At 46.2% G+C, this 18,720-nt stretch overlaps 1 protein-coding gene across 1 annotated transcript; it reads right to left on the reverse strand.

Moving 5' to 3' along the window:
• Positions 1–49: 49 nt before the first annotated feature.
• On the reverse strand, positions 50–13,296 carry Habp2 (hyaluronan binding protein 2). Its single transcript, XM_090345514.1, has 12 exons — positions 13,155–13,296; positions 11,957–12,067; positions 10,196–10,303; positions 9,082–9,198; positions 8,054–8,173; positions 7,538–7,709; positions 6,344–6,441; positions 5,080–5,317; positions 3,959–4,101; positions 3,167–3,301; positions 1,224–1,369; positions 50–539 (listed from the first exon to the last, which is right to left on the reverse strand). Exons 1-12 carry the CDS (start codon positions 13,294–13,296, stop codon positions 375–377), a joined length of 1,695 nt encoding a protein of 564 aa, XP_090201640.1. The 3' UTR covers positions 50–374.
• Positions 13,297–18,720: the final 5,424 nt, after the last annotated feature.

An 18,720-nucleotide genomic window follows, 5' to 3' on the forward strand; every position in this document is an offset into this window, starting at 1 on the left:
ATTTAGATGGCTTAGGTTGGGGCAAACTCAAAAATGGCAAACCATCCCATCCCCAGATCTGTCTTTATTAAAGGACTATGCTGAGAGCAAGTGGAAATTGTGTTTTGGTCTTCTTTCCAATACAGTTGTTATAAGGGAAGCAACTTTTTACATTTTCCATCGATTATTTCCTTTTTGGGATCCCAAGGAGGGGTTTGGGGCAGAAGGAGCCTGATGGAAATGGAACAAGGGTTGGTCCAGCAGTGCCAACATGTGGCAGCACCTGTCTCTGCCCAGGACCTTCTGAAGGCCACGGGGGGCACCCTCGGTCGCCTAGGAGGGATCCGTTGTGGGATGCAGAGGAGGAGGGGCTCTGAGGTTCAGAGGACGGGGCTTCAGAAGCCAGCCTCCCTTTGGATGGTGACTTTGATCCAATTTAAGAACTTGGTGACTTGGGTGTAGACTCCTGGCTTCTTCCCACATTCTTGTCCCCAGCTCACAACCCCATAGACATAGTAGATGCCATCCTTCTCACAGGTCAGAGGACCTCCAGAGTCACCCTAAAGGAAAAAGTGGCAGGATTTAGGTCTGGGAAGCAGATTACATCCATAGACACCTGTCAGGTAGCAGGAATGATGAGGTAGTGGGCTTATCTGGAGCAGTTTCAAGACTTGTGCCTCCCATGATATGAAGCATGACAGAGAAGCCAATGCCACCCTCAGTCCTGAGTCCCAGAGGGCATAGCAGAAAAGCCCCAGGCTGGAACCACATCATCATACACAAAACCCTGTTTCTTGACTTAACGGTATTACCACCAGCCATTTTCAGGGATCCTAACTTCTGCTGGCAGGTGACCACTACTTCCTTCCAGTTGCTCTTGGCTGAGATAATGGCTCTGTAAATGATGATAATGGCTTCCCTTGCACCAGTGCTCAAAGTGAAGTCAGATAATGCAGGCAGCGAGACCCCTGTGGTCAGCATGCTGAGTCACCCTGGCTGTGTGGACTCAGATAGATCTGGACTACCTACGCCTTAGCCAAGAGGCAGGTGACCACAGTCCCTGCCTTCCATCCTAGGAGTCTAAGTGGTCTCTGTTCCAGTACAATATCTTGCTTCCCTCTCCCTCTCCCTCTCCCTTCCTCTCTCCCTCTCCCTTTCTCTCTCCTGCTCTTTCTCTCGCTCCCTTTCCTGCTCCCACTCTCTCTTCTTTTCTCTTTGTCAGTCTCCCATTTGGCATCTCTGACCTGGCAGGTATCTGGCCCAGGTTTCTGAAGATTGCCGGCACAAATCATATTATCATCAATCATGTGGTCATAGAGTTGGCGAGAATTGCATAGCTTGTTGGCAATCAACTTGACTTTGGCATCTAAGAGCTGGCGGGAGCCATCCCCTGTGTAATAAAGAAAAAGAGTCACTATCTTGGGAGTACTTACCCAACCTGAAGTCAGCAGTAGTAAGAAAAAGGCCACCGGCTCTCACCTAAGGAAGCCTCCCCTTCCAGGAAAACCTGTGTCAGGCTGGTGCAGATCTGCACAACTGCCCTATCACTAGAGCAGTTATTTACTCCTGTTTCTATTTCCCAACTAGACCAGAAGGTCTGGGAAAACAGGACAGGTATCTTCGGCAGAAGACATGATAGGTAGATTTTGGATTGGATGGATGGATAGATGGTTGATGAATGGCTTGGTCAAGTGTCCTGATATGTTAAATTACCTGATCCCCAGAGAAGATATCCTCCTCACATTAAAAATAATGGAATTAAGCTAGGTACAGTGGCTCCTAGCTACTCAGGAGGCAGAGATCTGAGGATCAAGGTTCAAAGCCAGCCCAGGCACTAAAGATAGTGAAACTGTTATTTCCAATTAATCACTAGAAAACAGGAAGTGGGACAGTGCCCAGGCCCAGAATTCAAGCCCCATGATCCACACACACACACAAAAAGATAATGGAATTAACAAAAGTACCATTCACATTGAAGCCTAGTATGGTGCCTCACACGCGTAACCCCAGCTATGTGGTAGGTAGATGCAGGAAGATGACTTTGAGATCAGCCTAGGCAAAGACCCTATCTCAAAATATGCATCTCAAAAAGGGTTAGAGATATTGTGTAAGGCTTAAGGATGGGCCTCTTTTTTCTACCAAGGGCCATGTGGAAATGAATATCAATTACAGACCAAACAAAATGATCAATAGAGGCAGACAGCTGTGTGTAGCCAATGAGAAGAACACAAGAAGTATCTATGTCCATCCTGTCATGTACCAGACGATTTAATGGGCCTTCCATGGCCCCTAGCCCAGATGTTCCCACACTACTAGATCAAGTGTTAGAGCACTTGTCTTGCATGCTGGAAGCCTGCTGAGTACCACAAAAGAAAAGAAAAATGTTATCTTTGAAGATAGTCTTAGAGGACTATTTGTGAAAAAATAAAATCATTCTACCCAAGGCTCTGTTAAGATTTCTCAACTAAGTCATGACCATGCTGAGAGGACCAAGTGGAGAGGAACAGAGGTGGAAAGGTTTAGATAGACTGCAATGAAGGCAGCTACAAAGAGTTGGTATGGCTGACCTCAGTCCAATTAGCTAGAAATTTCCTTTCCCAAAAGCCTCTGACAAATGCGTATATTCCATTTTACATTCTTCACGAATATTGACCTATTCAAAGTGATTCTTGCTTTCCATGATTAAGGACGAGATTGGGTGGGGCAAGAAACATATTTTGAATCTTTGAGAAAGACTTGCATTCATCTGCTGAATTTCTCTGTATTCAACTATCTAACCTTGCTATGACCATAAAAACTCTAAGCCTTGGAGCCAAGTATGATTAGTAAGAAACTAAAACCAAGTCATTCAAGCAACAAAGCCAAGAAACAAATGCAAGTCTGCCTGAAACCAATGTTCTGTTCTTCCCAGTGTAGAGAAGAAGAGAGGTCTTTGTGGACACAGGATCAATGCCTGAGGAAGGTATCAATGTCTAAGGGAGGATATGCGGGACTGTGTGACCTCAGGGAAGATGAGGGAACATTCGTTGCCCATGGTAAGATTTACCCAATGCCTCAATGAAAGGGTGGACACTCCGTTGACAATGTATTATTATTTCAAATGCAGGAGGGCCCATGAGATTAATCCTTAATTCCTCTGGTCAATAGAGTCCCCCTGAGTCTTAGGAGAAAGTAGATACAGACATACCTGTTTCTGTCACCCCCCAGCCAGAGATGTGGCACTCTGTCCCAGAGGGGAATGGCTCTTCAGGTAAACATATGGTCTTCACATATTTGGACTCCAGTGCACAATGACCATCAACTGGCTTGAGCTTGAGCAGGGCTGGGGGAAAGAGAAGGGATGAATAACACTTAGCTCCTGCTTAAGGAAGCATTGGCTCCAGCTCACTTTGTAAGATGATTATAACCATGCCCTACCACCCATGCCTGAAAACCTGCTCACTCTGTCATGTATGTTTTTAAACTTCCACCATGGAGGAGCTGAATGCAGAGAATAACATCAAGAAGGATTATTTAATTTGAAATCAAATTTCAATCCATTTTTATTTTTTTAGTTTAATTTTGCCAGTCCTGGGGCTTGAACTCAGGGCTTGAGTGCTGTCCTTGAGCTGCTTCTGCATGAGGCTAGCACTCTCCAACTTGAACCACTGAGTAGTTTATTGGAGACAAGATTCTCATAGACTTTGCTGCCCAGGTTGCCATGATCCTCAGATCTCAGCCTCCTGAGATCTGATTATAGGCATAAGCCACTGATGCCCAGCTTTAATCCATTTTTAAAAGTATGTGGCAAAAGAAGACAAACATGGGGGCGTTGAGAGAGAAGAAAAGAAGAGGGGGAGAGAAGGAAGAGGAGAGGAAAGACAGAGGAGAAGAAGGGGGAGAAGAGGCAGGAGAGGGGAAGGAAGAAGAAGGGGAGAGATCAGGGGTCAGAAAAGGGGAGGAAAGAGGTTAGAGGAGAGGGAAAAGGGGGAGCACTTGCCGATATCATTGTGTGGAATCTCATCTTGTTCATTATACTGGCTGTGCTTGAGGATCTTCTCTACCTGGAAGCTCTGCTCGTGGAACTCTGTCTTCTTCAGGTCCTGGTCTCCCAGCACAACTTTTAGGTGTTTGGCTTTTATGCTGGAAGGGGAAAATAAGATGGGCAGGAACTGGCTCTGGGATGTAAGCTGCAGCCATGCTCTGGTTGTACTGGTGAGCTGCCTGACCTCTGGTGAACGCCTGACCTCCTGTAGCTCTCCCTCATGGAACTGTGTGGCTTCCACATACAAGGAGGAATCTATGCGAGCTGTCACTTTGTATGTCACGTTTCCTGGGAAGCCTCCCATTTCCCTTGGACTTTGCTAAAAGGGCAGCTCATGAAATCTGGAACAAGGTGCCAAAACCTCTTCAGGGGATGTTAATGTCCCACGTGCCTGACTTTTCCTGGGAGACCCCTCCTAGAGTCCCAGAGTACACTGAGGAGGCTCGAGGTCACTTCCAAACCCTGGGACCAGCCCTGATCATGAGCCTAGGTAACGTCAGGGAGATGGCTGTTCCATGGCTCTTAGAAGTCACTCTCTTCCTTAACACCTACAGCAGACCTAGATGAGGAGGTCTGACCCCAGAGGCTCACTGATGATGACACCAGACAGTGGAACAAGTGATTTTCCCCTGGTTAGCTAAGCAAAATAGTAAGTGTCCAGGAAGCTCAATCCCAATCACCCACTTTCTTTACACAGGACATTAGATGAGGTACTAAACTTGCCCAAGACTAGGTTTTTTTTATTTTTTATGAGGAAAGAGTAACAATATATTCTTCCCATCCATGGATCATTACAGAAACCTGCCTTCATACAAAGACCTGCTGTGAACCCTGGGCGTACATACTGCAGTTGTAAGAAGAAATGGGCTTCCTTCCCTCTCCTGGCTTGTCTTTCAAGAACTGATTTGGAGTGTTCACTGTCACGTGATACATGCAATGGTCATGGTAAGCTTTCTAGCCATAGGTATGCTTTTCCTTCTGTGGTAAGGAGCTGCTAGAGTGACCAAGGTGCCATTCCCATGGGAAGGGCATTGCCTCCTGGCACTCCAGCCACCCTGCCCTCAGCGGTCACCTACTCAGTGCAGTGTGCAGCAGTGAGCACCCAACAGGGATGGATCAGTGCCCCCCCACAGAAGTGGCCTTGGGGCATCGGGGCAGTCAGTGCCAGGGAGGTCTGCAGGGAGGCCTGCCACGGGTGCTTGCCCGCCGTGCTCTTAAAGCCCCCGTAGATCCGCTTCACCAGCTCAGCTGTCTCTGTCCTCCCACAGGAATCAAACTCCGGGAGCTTGATCGATGGTTCCACAGGGCTCTCCTCTAGAGAAAAGCAAAGTGGGTGACTCAGATGTCTACAGTCCCCGAGAGCAAAGTCATTGAAAGTGTGATTTCACGTCTAACGGCAAGTAGAAGTGTGGAGCTAAAGCAGGTAAGCATGCAGATTTGATACTGTGATTAACATAATGCAAGACCATAGAATTGATTAGGAATATGCTGCATTTTTCTTCCTTATTTCAGTGTGTTATACTTAGGAGCTGTATACACACACACACACACACGCACACACACACACACACACACACACACACACACACACACACACACACACACACACACACAGAAGTATATACAAATGAAAGAAAGACAAAACATATCCCTCAATGTTCAGATTACATCTGAAGGCTTTTCAAGTATGAATGTTTGGGGAGAGAGGGAGCAAGTAGTGTATGGGTTTGGCCTTGTTCCATTCCGTGGGGTTTATAAAAAGGGAGAGATGATGTGTGTACTTGGGAAAGTGGGAAGGATTTCCTGTATACTTGCGTTGGTTTTCAAGAAGGGTAGGAAGTAGATGAGAGAAGTATGGATGGAAAGGAAGGTGGCCAGAGGCAGCCAGAAGAGTAATGGCATGGGTGTGAAACCAGCTAGGGAGGGAATCCATTGGTCAGGCAGGAAGATATACTGTTCCAAATGAGAGCACAGGGAAAACTGGTAGGAAGGATATGAGCCTGGACCCTGAGAGGCCCTGAGGACCCAGTGAATGTTCGATCACCATTGTACATTCAGGGCCGTAGCACCTAACACACAGCACACAATTGATATCTACCTGCTGAGGATAGTAATGTGGAGTCAGAGACGGTGAATTTGTCGTTATACACCTGCCTACGCTGCTGACAAGATGCCCAGGCTTGTTCAGCATCTTGAGGGGTGCAGAGAATTTGAGCAGATATGAGATGGAAGTTGGTAAAGCAGATACTGACAGGTCATGGGGGGGCAGGGTGGCGGTGGCATTTGTCTATAGAATATCAACTCCATACCCCAGGAGCCCTGGGACAAACATAGGCTTACCTGGGGCTGAGCAAGCTGAGATATCACAGTATTCCCATTTCACCTTTTCACTGTTTGCTTTAACAAAACACCAGGGCTTTTGGTCTCTATCCGGGTTTCTAAAACAAGGACCAAAATAAGGTCAAGATTTTGGGAGGTCAACTCACTTCAACTTCTATTCTTGCCACAGGACATTTGGTTGAGAGAAAACTGAGATCCTGGACTTTCCCTGAGACCATATTCCACTTGAATCCTTCAGTCACTTGGCAAGTGTAGTGTATAGAGGTCATAATTTTTTTTGGGGGGGGGGAAATTCTTAACTTCTAAAGGAGAATTCCAAAGACCAGGAAGTATTTCACAAACCTTGTATACATCAAATTATAGAAAAAGCAGTAAGCCCCTAAAAGACTCTTTTTTTTAAATCATACGAGTAAAGTAGACCAAGAAACATGGAGTTGGATTTCTGACTGAACCCCTGAATCCCAAACATGAGAATCTCTGTGAACAGGATGAAGGAGTCCCATGAAGATTGCTCCAGAAGGGAGTAGCTCAATGTCAGTGTAAGAAGGAAAGGGTTAAGGAAAATCTATTTATTTGTCGAAACACTTTAAAGCCATGCATGGGATCCTCTGCTCTTTATATACACATCAACTAAGTCACTGGCCTTGGCTAAATTGAAGCAGCAAAAGGAAGTCAACAGAGTGTCAGAAGGGAGAAGAAGGGGCAGGGAAAATTCTAGTTATGTTATCCTACATGGGGAAACTTGAGCAACCTGTGGCAAAGAACATAAAATTTACCATGCATGCCATTTCTTCCTCTATGTTTCTCCCTTGAACTTATGTGGGGTCATGTGATTGCTTCTGACCAATGAAATATATGAGGAAGGAAGAGGATGTGTCACTTCCAGGTTAAGGTTCTTTCTCTCTTTCTTTTTTTTTTTGTAATGCTCTCATTTTCAGTCCCTTCCTGCTATTGCTTGGTATTTGAAACATGTAAAGCTGAAGTTCCCATCCTCACCACCCTCAACCCACAACACATGCCAGTAAACAATGTTGGATGTATTTAAGTCCTTGAAATTAGGACTCCTTGTCACAGCAGTAGGCCTTTACTTCTCCTCAGTATAATAATCTCCTGGGAAAGAAGGCCAAGTTTCAATAGTCTGTTTCAAAACACCAGTGACTAAAGACTGAGCCTGGGGAAGAAGTTTATTTTTACCTGCAGAAGTTGTGCTCCCCAATCCCATGAACCTCTGCTTCTTTCATAAACGCGTTGTAATTCTCCTGCAAGAGGAGGTGGGAGTTCCAGTAAAGGCATGGGTTCTGGTTGACTGTCCTACTCACTCTGCCTCGGTAGGAGTAGCCATCTCCTGCATAGCAGTCATCAGGACCTCGAGAGAGGAGGGCAGCCAGTGAGAACTGACAGTCCCAGGCAGGCTGGAAGGGTCTGTCCACAGAGCATAGGACTTGCCTGAATAGCCCCTTCTGAGACTATCTCAAAGTTCTAGAATGTTCCACATTCAATCCACCTTTTAAATACAAATGATCCTACCTGAGGAGGTGGGTGGGTTGAATGTGGAACATTCTAGGGTACTGTTTTCTCTTCATGGGACTACGAACACCCTAGGCCCTTGGGTGTGAGGCAACAGAAGCAAACCTAGCTGGACCAAAACCCAAACAGGAAAAGGCTCACTGTAGACCTGACTTCTGGAGAAGTGACAGCAGACATACATACCTATTTCACAGAATCTCCCTCTGAACTGGTCGGGACAGGAGCAGCTGAACTTGGACCTCCGTTTATGCCGAGTACAGGTGCCACCATTCAGACAGGGGTTCGGCCTGCACACAGAAAGCACTAGAACAAAGAAAGTGAGACCAGGAGAGATGGGTGGGTGCAGTTCTGGTGTCATCCTTCCATAGAAGATGGCTCACACCAAAGGAGGAAAGACAGACCCATTGACATTCCAGAAAATGTACGTATGAATCTTAAGAGTGCAAGCAAACATAGGTGGAACCACATGTATGGAGACCACAAGGAAAAGAGAGGCTGAGGCGCTGGGCCACTCGTAAAGAGTAACAAAGGAGCAGATGGAGCAGGAAGTCTGGGGCCAGTCTGGGCTTAGGTCAAAACCTGACTCTGGCCCTGGACATTATCCTCTCTGGATTTTAGTTTCTTCTTTTGTAAAATGATTTCTCACAGAGTTTGGGGAAGAAGGTGGGGCAGTACTTAACTCACAGCAGTGACACAATGTTAACCAGTTCTCCTGTATGGCTCATTTCATAGACCAGTGCCTGCTTCTGAAGGAAGGGGATTTCAAGTCCTGCCTTGTGGGGGTAGCGAGTGTGGTAAGGAGTTCCTGTAATCCTTGCTACTCAGGAAGCAAAGATCAGAGTGATTTTTATCTAAATTTGGCCCCCATAAAAAAAACACAAGACCCTATATTGAAAAACTATAACTAAAGCATAGCATACTTACCTTAGCAAGTATAAGCCCTGAGCTCAAACTCCAGTACTACCAAAGTGTGTGTGTGGAGGGCAAGGGTGATTTGATTCTTTTTAGATGAGAAGGATCACAGATGAGTCAATTCCCATTGGACTCTCCAGGATGACATTTTGTGGGGGTTTTCATTTGTTTATTTGCTTTAAATCTTAATTAAAATGACCACCTTGGATGTCACAGAAACTTCAGACAAGATGAAGAGGTCCCAGGTACATACTAGCACAGAGAATCTATCTAATGCAGAAAGGTCATCCTCCATTTACCTCTGGAGCAGTCTGGTCCTGTGTATGGGTGTTTACAGGCACAGTGGTAGTAGGGAGAACTCTGGGTAATGAGACATTCACCTCGGCCACATGGGTTGTTCTTGCACTTGTTCTGTACTGAAGGAGAGACACCTAGATATAAACTACAGAATTATTTGAGGGTACTATTTTACCTAGAAGGACACCTACATAACCAGTTCTGGGGCTGGGGGTAAGCTGGCAGTCCCTGTGGTCTTGTCCATGGTTCTGAAATGCCAGCCTGATTGTACACAGGCATCTCTTCTCTTTAGCCAGGAGAAGGGCTTTCTACATTCCTTCCAGTGCTCATAATTGTTGTTTTTCCATCTTAATATTTTTGGCCAGTTTCGGGGCTTGAGTTCAGGGTCTGGGTGCTGTTCCTGAGTTTTTGTGCTGAAAAATAGCTCTCTACCACTTCAAGCCAGAGATGCGTCTCATGGACTTTCCTGCCCGGCTGGCTTTGAGCCACAGTCCTCAGATCTGAGCCTCTTGAGTAGCTAGGGTTACAGGCATGAGCTTCCAGCACCTGGGTCCATGTTTGTTTGTTTTTTTAAGCAACTTTATTTACACTTTTAACAATGGAACTGCACTTTTAGTCTCTCCTTCCTTTCACTAACGGATGTCATATTTTTTTCCTGGTTTTGCTACTCCGAGAAGCCAAGGGATGAAGTAAAATGCTGTGTTCATGCTCAATGTTCTATTTCGACCACAGGCATGTCTGTGTTTTCTGGGCTTTCTTGTTTTTACCGGGTTGGCCTTATGTGCCCAGAGATCCTTCCTGCTGTCCCATTTGAGAATGACATTCTATATTGTAGTTAGTCTATAGTTAGGGGCACATCTTGATGAGAATCCATCTCACATTCTCTCTTAGCCTCAATCTTCTCACATGCAGAATGGATATCCCAGCCCCATCTCCCATACCAGTGCAGGAAAGGAATCAGTGATATACTGCCTATGATAGCACACAGGAAGCCGTTATGCCAAAGATTATCACCCTTCTCCTGGGATCCTTCAACCTTTCTGCACCTGAGTAGCAGAGGACTAGCTTCTTTTTTAACCTCTGAGAGAAAGATGAGTCTAGAGAAGACACACTCACCATTCTGACACCTGCTCCCAGAGAAGGGGGCTCGGCAGTTGCAGGTGAAGGTGTTCCCACTGATGACACAGTCGCCCCCATGTTCACAGGGGTTGGGCTGGCACAGGTCTAAGGACAGAAGTCAAGGTCAGCAAGGAACAGCCAATGAGAGCCCTTGCTTCTCATTGAGAGGGAATATAAAACCGGTGATTGGTCAAGGGGGTGGGGGGTTGGAAAGGCCAAGAAATCTGCCACCCTATAACCAGAGAAAGAGGGGGGTTTGGGTGTGTAAGAAGTGAGGCAAAGAACAATTGTGACTCTGTCCTCTCAGCCTGCTTGGACAGGGCCTTTCTCATTGAGAAAGTCCCTGTGCCCCTCTTGAGTGTTAGTCTCCTCCCATCTCGCTGGGAGAGCTGCGGGGGCTGTCTCTGATGCTGAAGGCATTTCACAAGTGGAAGACCTCCCCTTCTTCCAGTGCCCAGGGGTGGAGGTCAGGAGTGGGGAAAGAAAACCCACCCCTCATGAAACACAAGCTTTCTGAACATCAGGAGAGAAGACCAAAGGCAAGAGGGTGACAGAAGAATTGACGGCGAGGAGGAAGTGACCCGATGGCCTTCATCTTTCTTCAACTCCTTGTTCAGTTAGATTTTTGTCATATTTCATCTGTGCCTTTGGCTTTTCATGGTTGTCTGAATGGATCTTCCCTTGGGGAATTCTTTATCCTTCTGTTCACATGCATTGTTCTTTGGTTCAGGAACTAGGATCCCTGGGCCTGGCTCTTGTTTTGATGGTTCTTTCTGATGTTCCCCTGGTGCCCTGAATCTTGGCCCTGCCTTCCAGGCCACTTTGCTCAGTTACACAGCTTTTATTCCAGCTGCTAAGTGCTTTCTATGCCTTCTCCTGGCTTCCTCGCATGGCTCTGCTTGGACCAGGTTCTTATTTCCTTTCTTTCCCATTGCTTGGCATAGGAAACCACAAAACAACAAGTGTGGTAGAACACACATGCACATGTATACACACTACACATACCCATGAACAGCTGTGAAAAGCTTCTGAAGAGTGAAAAAGAAAACCAGACACAGGTAGAAAGTCCTTAAAGCCAAACTTATAAATGCAGCAGGCCAGTGCTCAATGCTAACTTACATTCTTCTACATAATTAGGATTTAACTTGAAATGAAAAATCTGGAAATGAGGGCTGGGTCTAGTGGCTTACATCTGTAATCCAAGCTACTTGGGAAGTACAGTTTGAAGCCAGTGCAGGTCCAAAGTTAATGAGCCCTCTCATCTGAACCAACAAGCCACCTGATCTATAGGAGGACGATCTCAGTCTAGGATCAGCCCTGGACAACTGCAAAAGACCTTATGCCACAAATTACTAAAACAGAAGTGGGTAAAGGGTGGGACTCAAGTAGTAGAGCACCTGTCTAGAAGACATAATGCCCAGAGTTCAAACCCCTGTACCACCAAAGGAAATGGAAATGACTTTTCATTTTACTACAGTCCACAGTGTCAGGACACATGGATGCTGAGCCACTCGTTTGCTACATGACCTTGGTCGATTCAGCTCCCTCTTGCTCTTCTTTACTTAGTCATTTGAGGGTAGGAGACACGATCTTTAAGAACCTCCTCAATTCTTATAATGTGCAATTCTAACTGGAAAAAAAAGCCAGTCCAAGTAAATCCTTCAGTATTTATTATATGCTGGTCAGAAAGGAGGGATGAGAGGCCCTTGCACACGGTGACATATAAAATTCCCCTCGGGTGTCCGATGTGATACCCACCATCATATTCATAGTACCAGTCAGGGTTCTCAGTGAGGGTTGGTGAGGCAGTGGAGGCCTCTTCTGGGTTGGACTGCTCATCGCTATAGTAATAGTAGTCAGGAGTCCAATCTGCAGGGGTGGAAACAGGACAGAAGGAACCCTAGCTGTTAGACTTAAAGAAATCACCATTTTATTTAGTTGAACAACCTTGACCCTAAGGTGTTTGCAGTCCTCCAGGAAGAAATGTGGATTGTTTCCCCCTAATTCTTCCTGCTGATAGGAATGGCTCAGAGGGGCCATGAGTCTTTACCTCGGATCAGCCCTTGCTATTCTTGGTTCTTGGATTTTCTTATCTGAACAGCAAGGAGAGGACTAAGACCTCTAGCAGACCTCCAAAGTTCTATACGGGTTCTACCAGAGTCAGCTCACGTGTCCCTTGACTACTTGTTGAGTATGTCCGTGGAGAGATTTTCTCAGGGAGACTTTGTGAATGTAGTGACATCAGAGACACTCATCACTTTCCTTTTGGTCCTAGCATCAAAATCCTCCCAGGCTATATTGATTGAGTCATTAGAATAGCTCTGACTATGTGCCCAGTCCTGTGATAAATGTGTGTCATCTAATTTTATCCTCACACACAAGAAAAAAAACATCCAGGAGGCCTATTATCCTCCCTGTTTTAGGGAGAGTAACTTGAGAATAAAAGAGATTAACTAACTTGCCCAAGGTCACATAGCTAACACACAGCAGGATTTAAGATAAGGCGGATGGTCTGCAAATAACCACAAATTTTTACTAGCTCAACCCCCGTGCTCTACTGTTTCAATGTGGCCTTGAATACACACACACACACTCCCCCCCCCCCCCCCCCCTCTCTCTCTCTCTCTCTCTCTCTCTCTCTCTCTCTCTCTCTCTCTCTCTCTCTCTCTCTCTCTCTCCTGGGAAAGTCTGCTCACCTATTCACACTGATAGCCAAGTTTGCTACTGTGCAGTTACCCAAATTTAGCCCTAAGAAGCAGAATCCTAGATCTTTCCTGGCAAAAGCAAAGGCAGTATTGGGGGTTGCTTACAGCTGGAAATCTCATGCTAGACTTTGGGAAAAGCAGATGCATGGAAGATTGGACTTGAGCTCTTTGTCTGGGGTCCTGGAAGATGCTGGTAGCTCCATGGTTTGTAGCAACAACTTGGGGAGCTGAAGAAAAGTGTGTTCATTTGCCTGCTTCCAGCTGATGAAAGTATGCCATCTTGAAGCTGTAAGGAAGCCATCCAGAGATGCATATGGTAAAAAGGCAGGAGCCTGTGCAGATGGACCGCTTGAAAGGGGCTCCAACAGAGGCAGCTGATGGCATGAGACGCATACTTTACCTAAGCCTGATTATCAAGCACATTATCTCATGCATCTCCCCGTTATTCTGTTTTAGTCTTTATCTCTTTGGCTTTTGAAAAATCGACTTTTGCACAATGGCTGTTTTATATTTCCCATTAAAATGGAGCTGTCTTGTTCTTCCTTTCTTTCTTTCTTTTTGAATCTGGTCCTTGGCAAAGTTTCACCTCATTTATCACAGTGTCAAGTCAAGACTCCCTTGGCTTGCTCATTATTTCTCTTGAGCTGCTTTTCCCCCCACTATGAAAATGCTCCCAGAGGAGGCTACTTTTCTAGGGATGGGGATCTAGGTTGAAGATAAGGCCATTGTCTTCCCTGGAGCAAATAAAGTTCCCTTCCATGTAGTACAATAAAGCAAAGGAAGACAGTGAGACAGTGCAGGGTGGGGAAAAATGTTTTTCTGACTTGTCATGAAATATTTCAAACTGACATTTGAGGAAGAGACAATGACAGGATTGCATCACTTATTGCTTTGGAGAATTTCTTTGTGTTTTCCCAGCAGGTATTTACAGGTAAGAGTCCTTTAAGTTGCTCCTAGAGCTCTTTCCACCACTCTGGTGGGGTGGGGGGGGCACAGATTGTCAGCATGGCTGACTACACTAGATCATTAGAATCCCCTCTCTGGTGGTAACTGGTAGGGGAATAGAATTCGTATGTGGATGGGATGGTGTGAGCTTTCTAGGCTTGAGGGGATGGCTGAAATGTCCATTGAAGGACTTGGACTTGAATCCAGCCCGATTAACAAGGTATGCTACTGGAAAGAAAAGAAAATGCTTAAGCTGGGAATCTTATTCCTACTGAGCAAGAGAGCAAGGCAGGCAGTCCCGCCTGTTCCTAGGGCCCAGTATCCCTGGTTGAAGTCAGAATACCCAGTGTTGCTTAGTGGTCCCATATCACCAGGATGGATGAATTCATCTCCTGGAGGTTAGATGAGGGTGGCACCAAGATGCTTGATGCTTCTGGGTGCTGTCACGTGTCTTAGAGATACATTATGGATACGGATACTCCCAAACTTAAATCTCAGGTTGTATTTTTTTCTTTATGTTAGCCCTTAATCTGACTGCCCATATAAAAACAAATGTACAGCCGGGTGCTGGTGGCTCACACCTACAATCCTAGCTACTCAAAAGGATTCAATTTGAGGATTACAGCTCAAAAACCAGCCTGGGCAAGGACGTCCAGGAGACTGGACCCTCAGCTAGCTAATCATGAACAAAACAAACTGAGGGATAGTACCCAGGCCTGAGGTTAAGCTCCAAGACTGACAAAACAACAATAACCATAACCTGTGTACATCTACAATGGCCAAATATTATGTCAGATACGGGAAGGCATTGGAGATAGATGTTAAAGCAGAGTGAATGGGAAATTCAGGAAAGAAGCCTATGTAATATTTCCTGATTAAAAACAATTCTTGGTGAGCTCTGTAGGAATCTACTCTAAATGCTTTCCTGTGGAGAGAGTGATTACTGCCAGATGTGAAGTCTATTCCCATTGGAAGAATGTAGAAATGACACTGGATTCAGATTCAGATGACTGGAGCCTTTTTTCCCCCTAAGCTACAGAGAAGGGAAGTAGGGAAGAAAAGTGTCTGTCTGTCTAGAACACTTTATATTTAGGATAAAAAATCAAACCCTTGTGGATTTTTCTATTTAGCAGAGTCAGTTTCTAGAAATTATAAGGATGAGGCTATTCTTAATGAGCCCAAATGACTATAATAATAGATAAATATATATTTGTAGTTTTGATTGTGTCAGACACTACACCTCATAGATGTGCTTGAACACAAACTTACATAAAGATCCCTATTCCCATTCTGTGTATCAGGAAAATCTACAGCAGAGGACGGCGGGACCTCACCTTAGATCTACTGACTCCATGTCATGAGCCCTTTTCATGAGCCCTGCACCTTGGGTGGATATGTGTTGCAGAAACTCCAGGGATTTCACCTTTTAGGAGGTGACACACACTTTAGCACATGCTCCATACTCTTCTGCCAGGATTACCGTGGTCCATGTTCAGGCTCTCTCAGAAAAAGCTCAGACTTCTTGCAATGGGGACTCTGCAGCTACTCTGGTTAAAGAGCTTGCCAGATGTGTGGAACGGAACAAAAATCCTCAGAATGTCGTCCCTGTTGGCCTCATCCATCACTGTGGCACCGACGAATCCTCCCAGGACATCCCCAAACCCCAGCCTTGTCGGCCTGCATTTGACGCTTCCAATCTGGCTTGACAGGGCAAGCGTAGCAGAGAGGTTGGCTGGCAGACGGCAGGACAGCTGATGGACGGGCATTGCCTGTGCAGCTAGGCAAAGCCAAGCTGGCTTTCAAAGTGAGTTTCTTCAGACCTGCCGGCTACATATCTCCTCTTTGGGGAGATGGGCACAGTCTTTGTTGTCTGGAGGGCTCATAACCTGGGCAGTTTCTGCCCCAGCAAGGCCCTCTCCACACAGTCTCCAGCAAGATCAAGCAAAGAAGCATCTTGCCTGCGGGCATAAGTGTATGCCTCCCATCTCACTGTGGTCTAAAGGCACAAATTCCATCATAGCCCAGAGACCCCTCCTCTGACGGTGATGTGCCCAGATATACTCCTTCTCACTGTGGCTGCAGTCTGCCTGGCACTGTTCTAATAGGGGCAAGCAACCTAGGCCCCCTACCAATGAGGATACCAGTCCCAGGACTGATGGAGCAGGGCTCCATCTGGGCTCAGAGCAGCCAAGGAAGACTGGAACCCAGGGTCCACAATCACAAGCAGGTTGATATGGTAGAAAGGGGCAGCCTTACTCAGCCTAGCCTGGCCACATGTGCCAGGCAAAATATAGAATGGGACCAGATGAGTCTGAGGAGAGACAAAGCATGCATGGAAAGGGGCAAGCTACACTAAACCTGAGGAGGCAAAAGAGCCAGGCAGAGGAAGATGGCAGAGGCTGCCATAAAAGGCAAGTCATCTTGAGGCTTTCACCAAGGGGATAGGAAAGCCTGCCTCTGCTCACTCACCCCCTTCGTCCTTAGCCTTTTCAACTCATGGCAGCCACCGAGGGGCACAATCAAGTTGCATTCCTTCTTTGAACCTCAGTTTCATTCTCTGTAAAATCAGTAGTTTTGCCCTCGAGTTCCTGAAACCAGAGTATCCCATGACAACTTAAAGTCGTGGGAAGCACTATATGGAGGCAACCTTTCTGGGCAAATTCTCAAGGGCATCTGTGGCTCAGTGGAATGGGCAATCCCCAAGGTCCTTTGAAACTTCTCTGCTGAGACTCCTGCCTCTACAGCAGAACCACCCCATTGGTAATAGAAGTCTAGTTGATGGGCACACTCACCTGGGTCCAGGTGTTCAAGGTAAGGCTTCAGGGAGAACTGAAAAAGCAACACAAAAGAGACACCTTGAGCAAGAGCCTGGCCAGGCCAAGGTGATGGATGCCTTCTCCAGCTGTGCGAATGCAGACCTCGTCTTATTCCAAGGGCAAGTGCAGTGGGCATTTTCTGAGATAGCCTGCATCAGGAGGGTGGAGGGAGGGGCATGTTCTATTTGAAGATGGTCCCTGCACATGGCCCCAGCACCCTTCCTCTGTACACACACACACACACACACGCGTACGCACACACGCGTGCACACACACACACACACACTCCTCACACTTGTTAGATTGCAGCTTCTTGGATATAGTGCCCACTGCCTGCCTTGCCACGTTGCACATGGCCACATTATAATCTTATAACAAAAATCCAGACTCAAAGGTTACAGGTGAAGTATTTATACTCAAATCTGAGTGATTTCTTTGGGTAATAACTCATGGGGGATCTGAGGGGAAAATGCCTAACACTCCCCAGATGCTTTTCATTGTTCTTGGATTACAATGCAAGCACCTGCTGTAACCTAGAACTCTCCTATGTCCTCCACATCTTACTAAGCTCTAGTCACATCTGGCTTTAAAATGACACAAACCGGGTCCTCTTACCTCAGGGCCTTTGCACTAGCCCTTCTCCCTGTCTGACAGCCTCCACCATGATCTTCACTAGGACTTTGTAAATGTCAGCATCCCTATCACTAAGACCCTCACTGCTGTTGTCTTGTAACTCTATCTGTTGGTTCCCTTCATTGTTCTTATTAAGTATGTGGTCTGGTAAAAGTTTATTTGCCTGTCATCTGTCTCTCACACCAGGTTCTGTCCTCTAGAAAAGCAGGAATCTGATCAGGCTTGTGGAGGAATATAAACTTACAGAAAACTCATTGTATTCCCCTTCCATTTTTACATGATGCATATTGATGGGAATGACTGCACTTGCTCACCTTTCTGCCTTCCATTCATGTGGCTTTCCGTGATTGAGCTACATATTTTATGGTGCTTTTGTGTTACCGCGGCAGAATTATTGTGACAGAGTTGAGGGTAGCTCCGAGTTTTATTCTCTGTAATTTCATGGATAAAGTTGCACAAATCTCTGACTGAGAAAAATCACTTTTATCATTGGACGGGGCTCCTTTTGTGGCTTGGATATCAGAAATGGAAGCTCACAAGCATCTTCTCTGTACACACTTCTCTGTAGGTAGGTTGGCATGTTTGCTTCTAATGTACCCAGCTCCACTTAACATCTTCTGTTTCCTTGTAGTTTTTCCTTAAATAACTGAGAAAGTGGGCAGCTGCTGCACTGCCCACAGCCAGCAGGTGGCAGACGTGCCCTTTCTAGCTGTCGACCCGACTACAGCAGGCTCTTGAGAAAGTCCCCTAGCTCAAGGGAGTCTGAGGCTACTGCCGTCCAGCTGTGTCACATGGACTCGTCACTCATTTTGTGACTCTGGGTCCATCACATAAAGGTTGTGATGCAGTGTGGAGGCCAGAAATCCTCCCCCCACACACACACCACCCAAACAGGCTCAGTGTCTGAGTCCCAGATGCGACCCAAACAGCTGGATTCCTGACACTGACCTGAACTACAATGGAAGCTCAATGTGTAGGCACAGTTTGCTCTCTTTCACCTGGCATTTTGTGGAGGGGGGTGGGGGTTGAGATATGGGAGGAGGGGAGGGAGGAGAAAGGAAGGACAGAGAGAAGAAGGAACAAGAGGACTAGGGAAAAGAGAGGGAAGAGAAGGGGATCACTAGAAAATGGAAACAAGCAAGAAAGATTCTGACTGGTTGACAGTACTGGGATTTGAACTTAGGGCCTCATGCTCGCTGAGCAGGTGCTCTCTACTTGAGCCTCACTTTCAGCTTCAGGTCACATAAAGAGCTGGTAATAAGCTGGGGACTTGGCTAAATGTTAAAGTGTTTTATATGCATGTTGTCTATATTACATACAATACTTGACAACTTAGCCATTGCAATTATAATCCGTTTTAGAGGTGAGGAAACTAAGGTTTGCAGAGATTAGGTTGCCCAAAATAATTCAGCTGGTGAATACT

The sequence above is a fragment of the Megascapheus bottae genome, chromosome 15, assembly GCF_031878675.1.
Source record: "Megascapheus bottae isolate mThoBot1 chromosome 15, mThoBot2.hap1, whole genome shotgun sequence".
Lineage (NCBI taxonomy): Eukaryota > Metazoa > Chordata > Mammalia > Rodentia > Geomyidae > Megascapheus > Megascapheus bottae.

Excerpts from the sequence above, each read along its gene's own strand:
- Habp2 (XM_090345514.1), bottom strand. The coding sequence starts at position 13,296 with ATGCGTCTCATGCCATCAGCTGCCTCTGTTGGAGCCCCTTTCAAGCGG. Across the intron at positions 10,304-11,956 it reads CTGGTACTATGAATATGATG|ACCTGTGCCAGCCCAACCCC; the intron begins GTGGGTATCACA and ends TTCTGTCCTTAG. Across the intron at positions 3,302-3,958 it reads GATTCCACACAATGATATCG|CCCTGCTCAAGCTCAAGCCA; the intron begins GCAAGTGCTCCC and ends TCTTTCCCCCAG.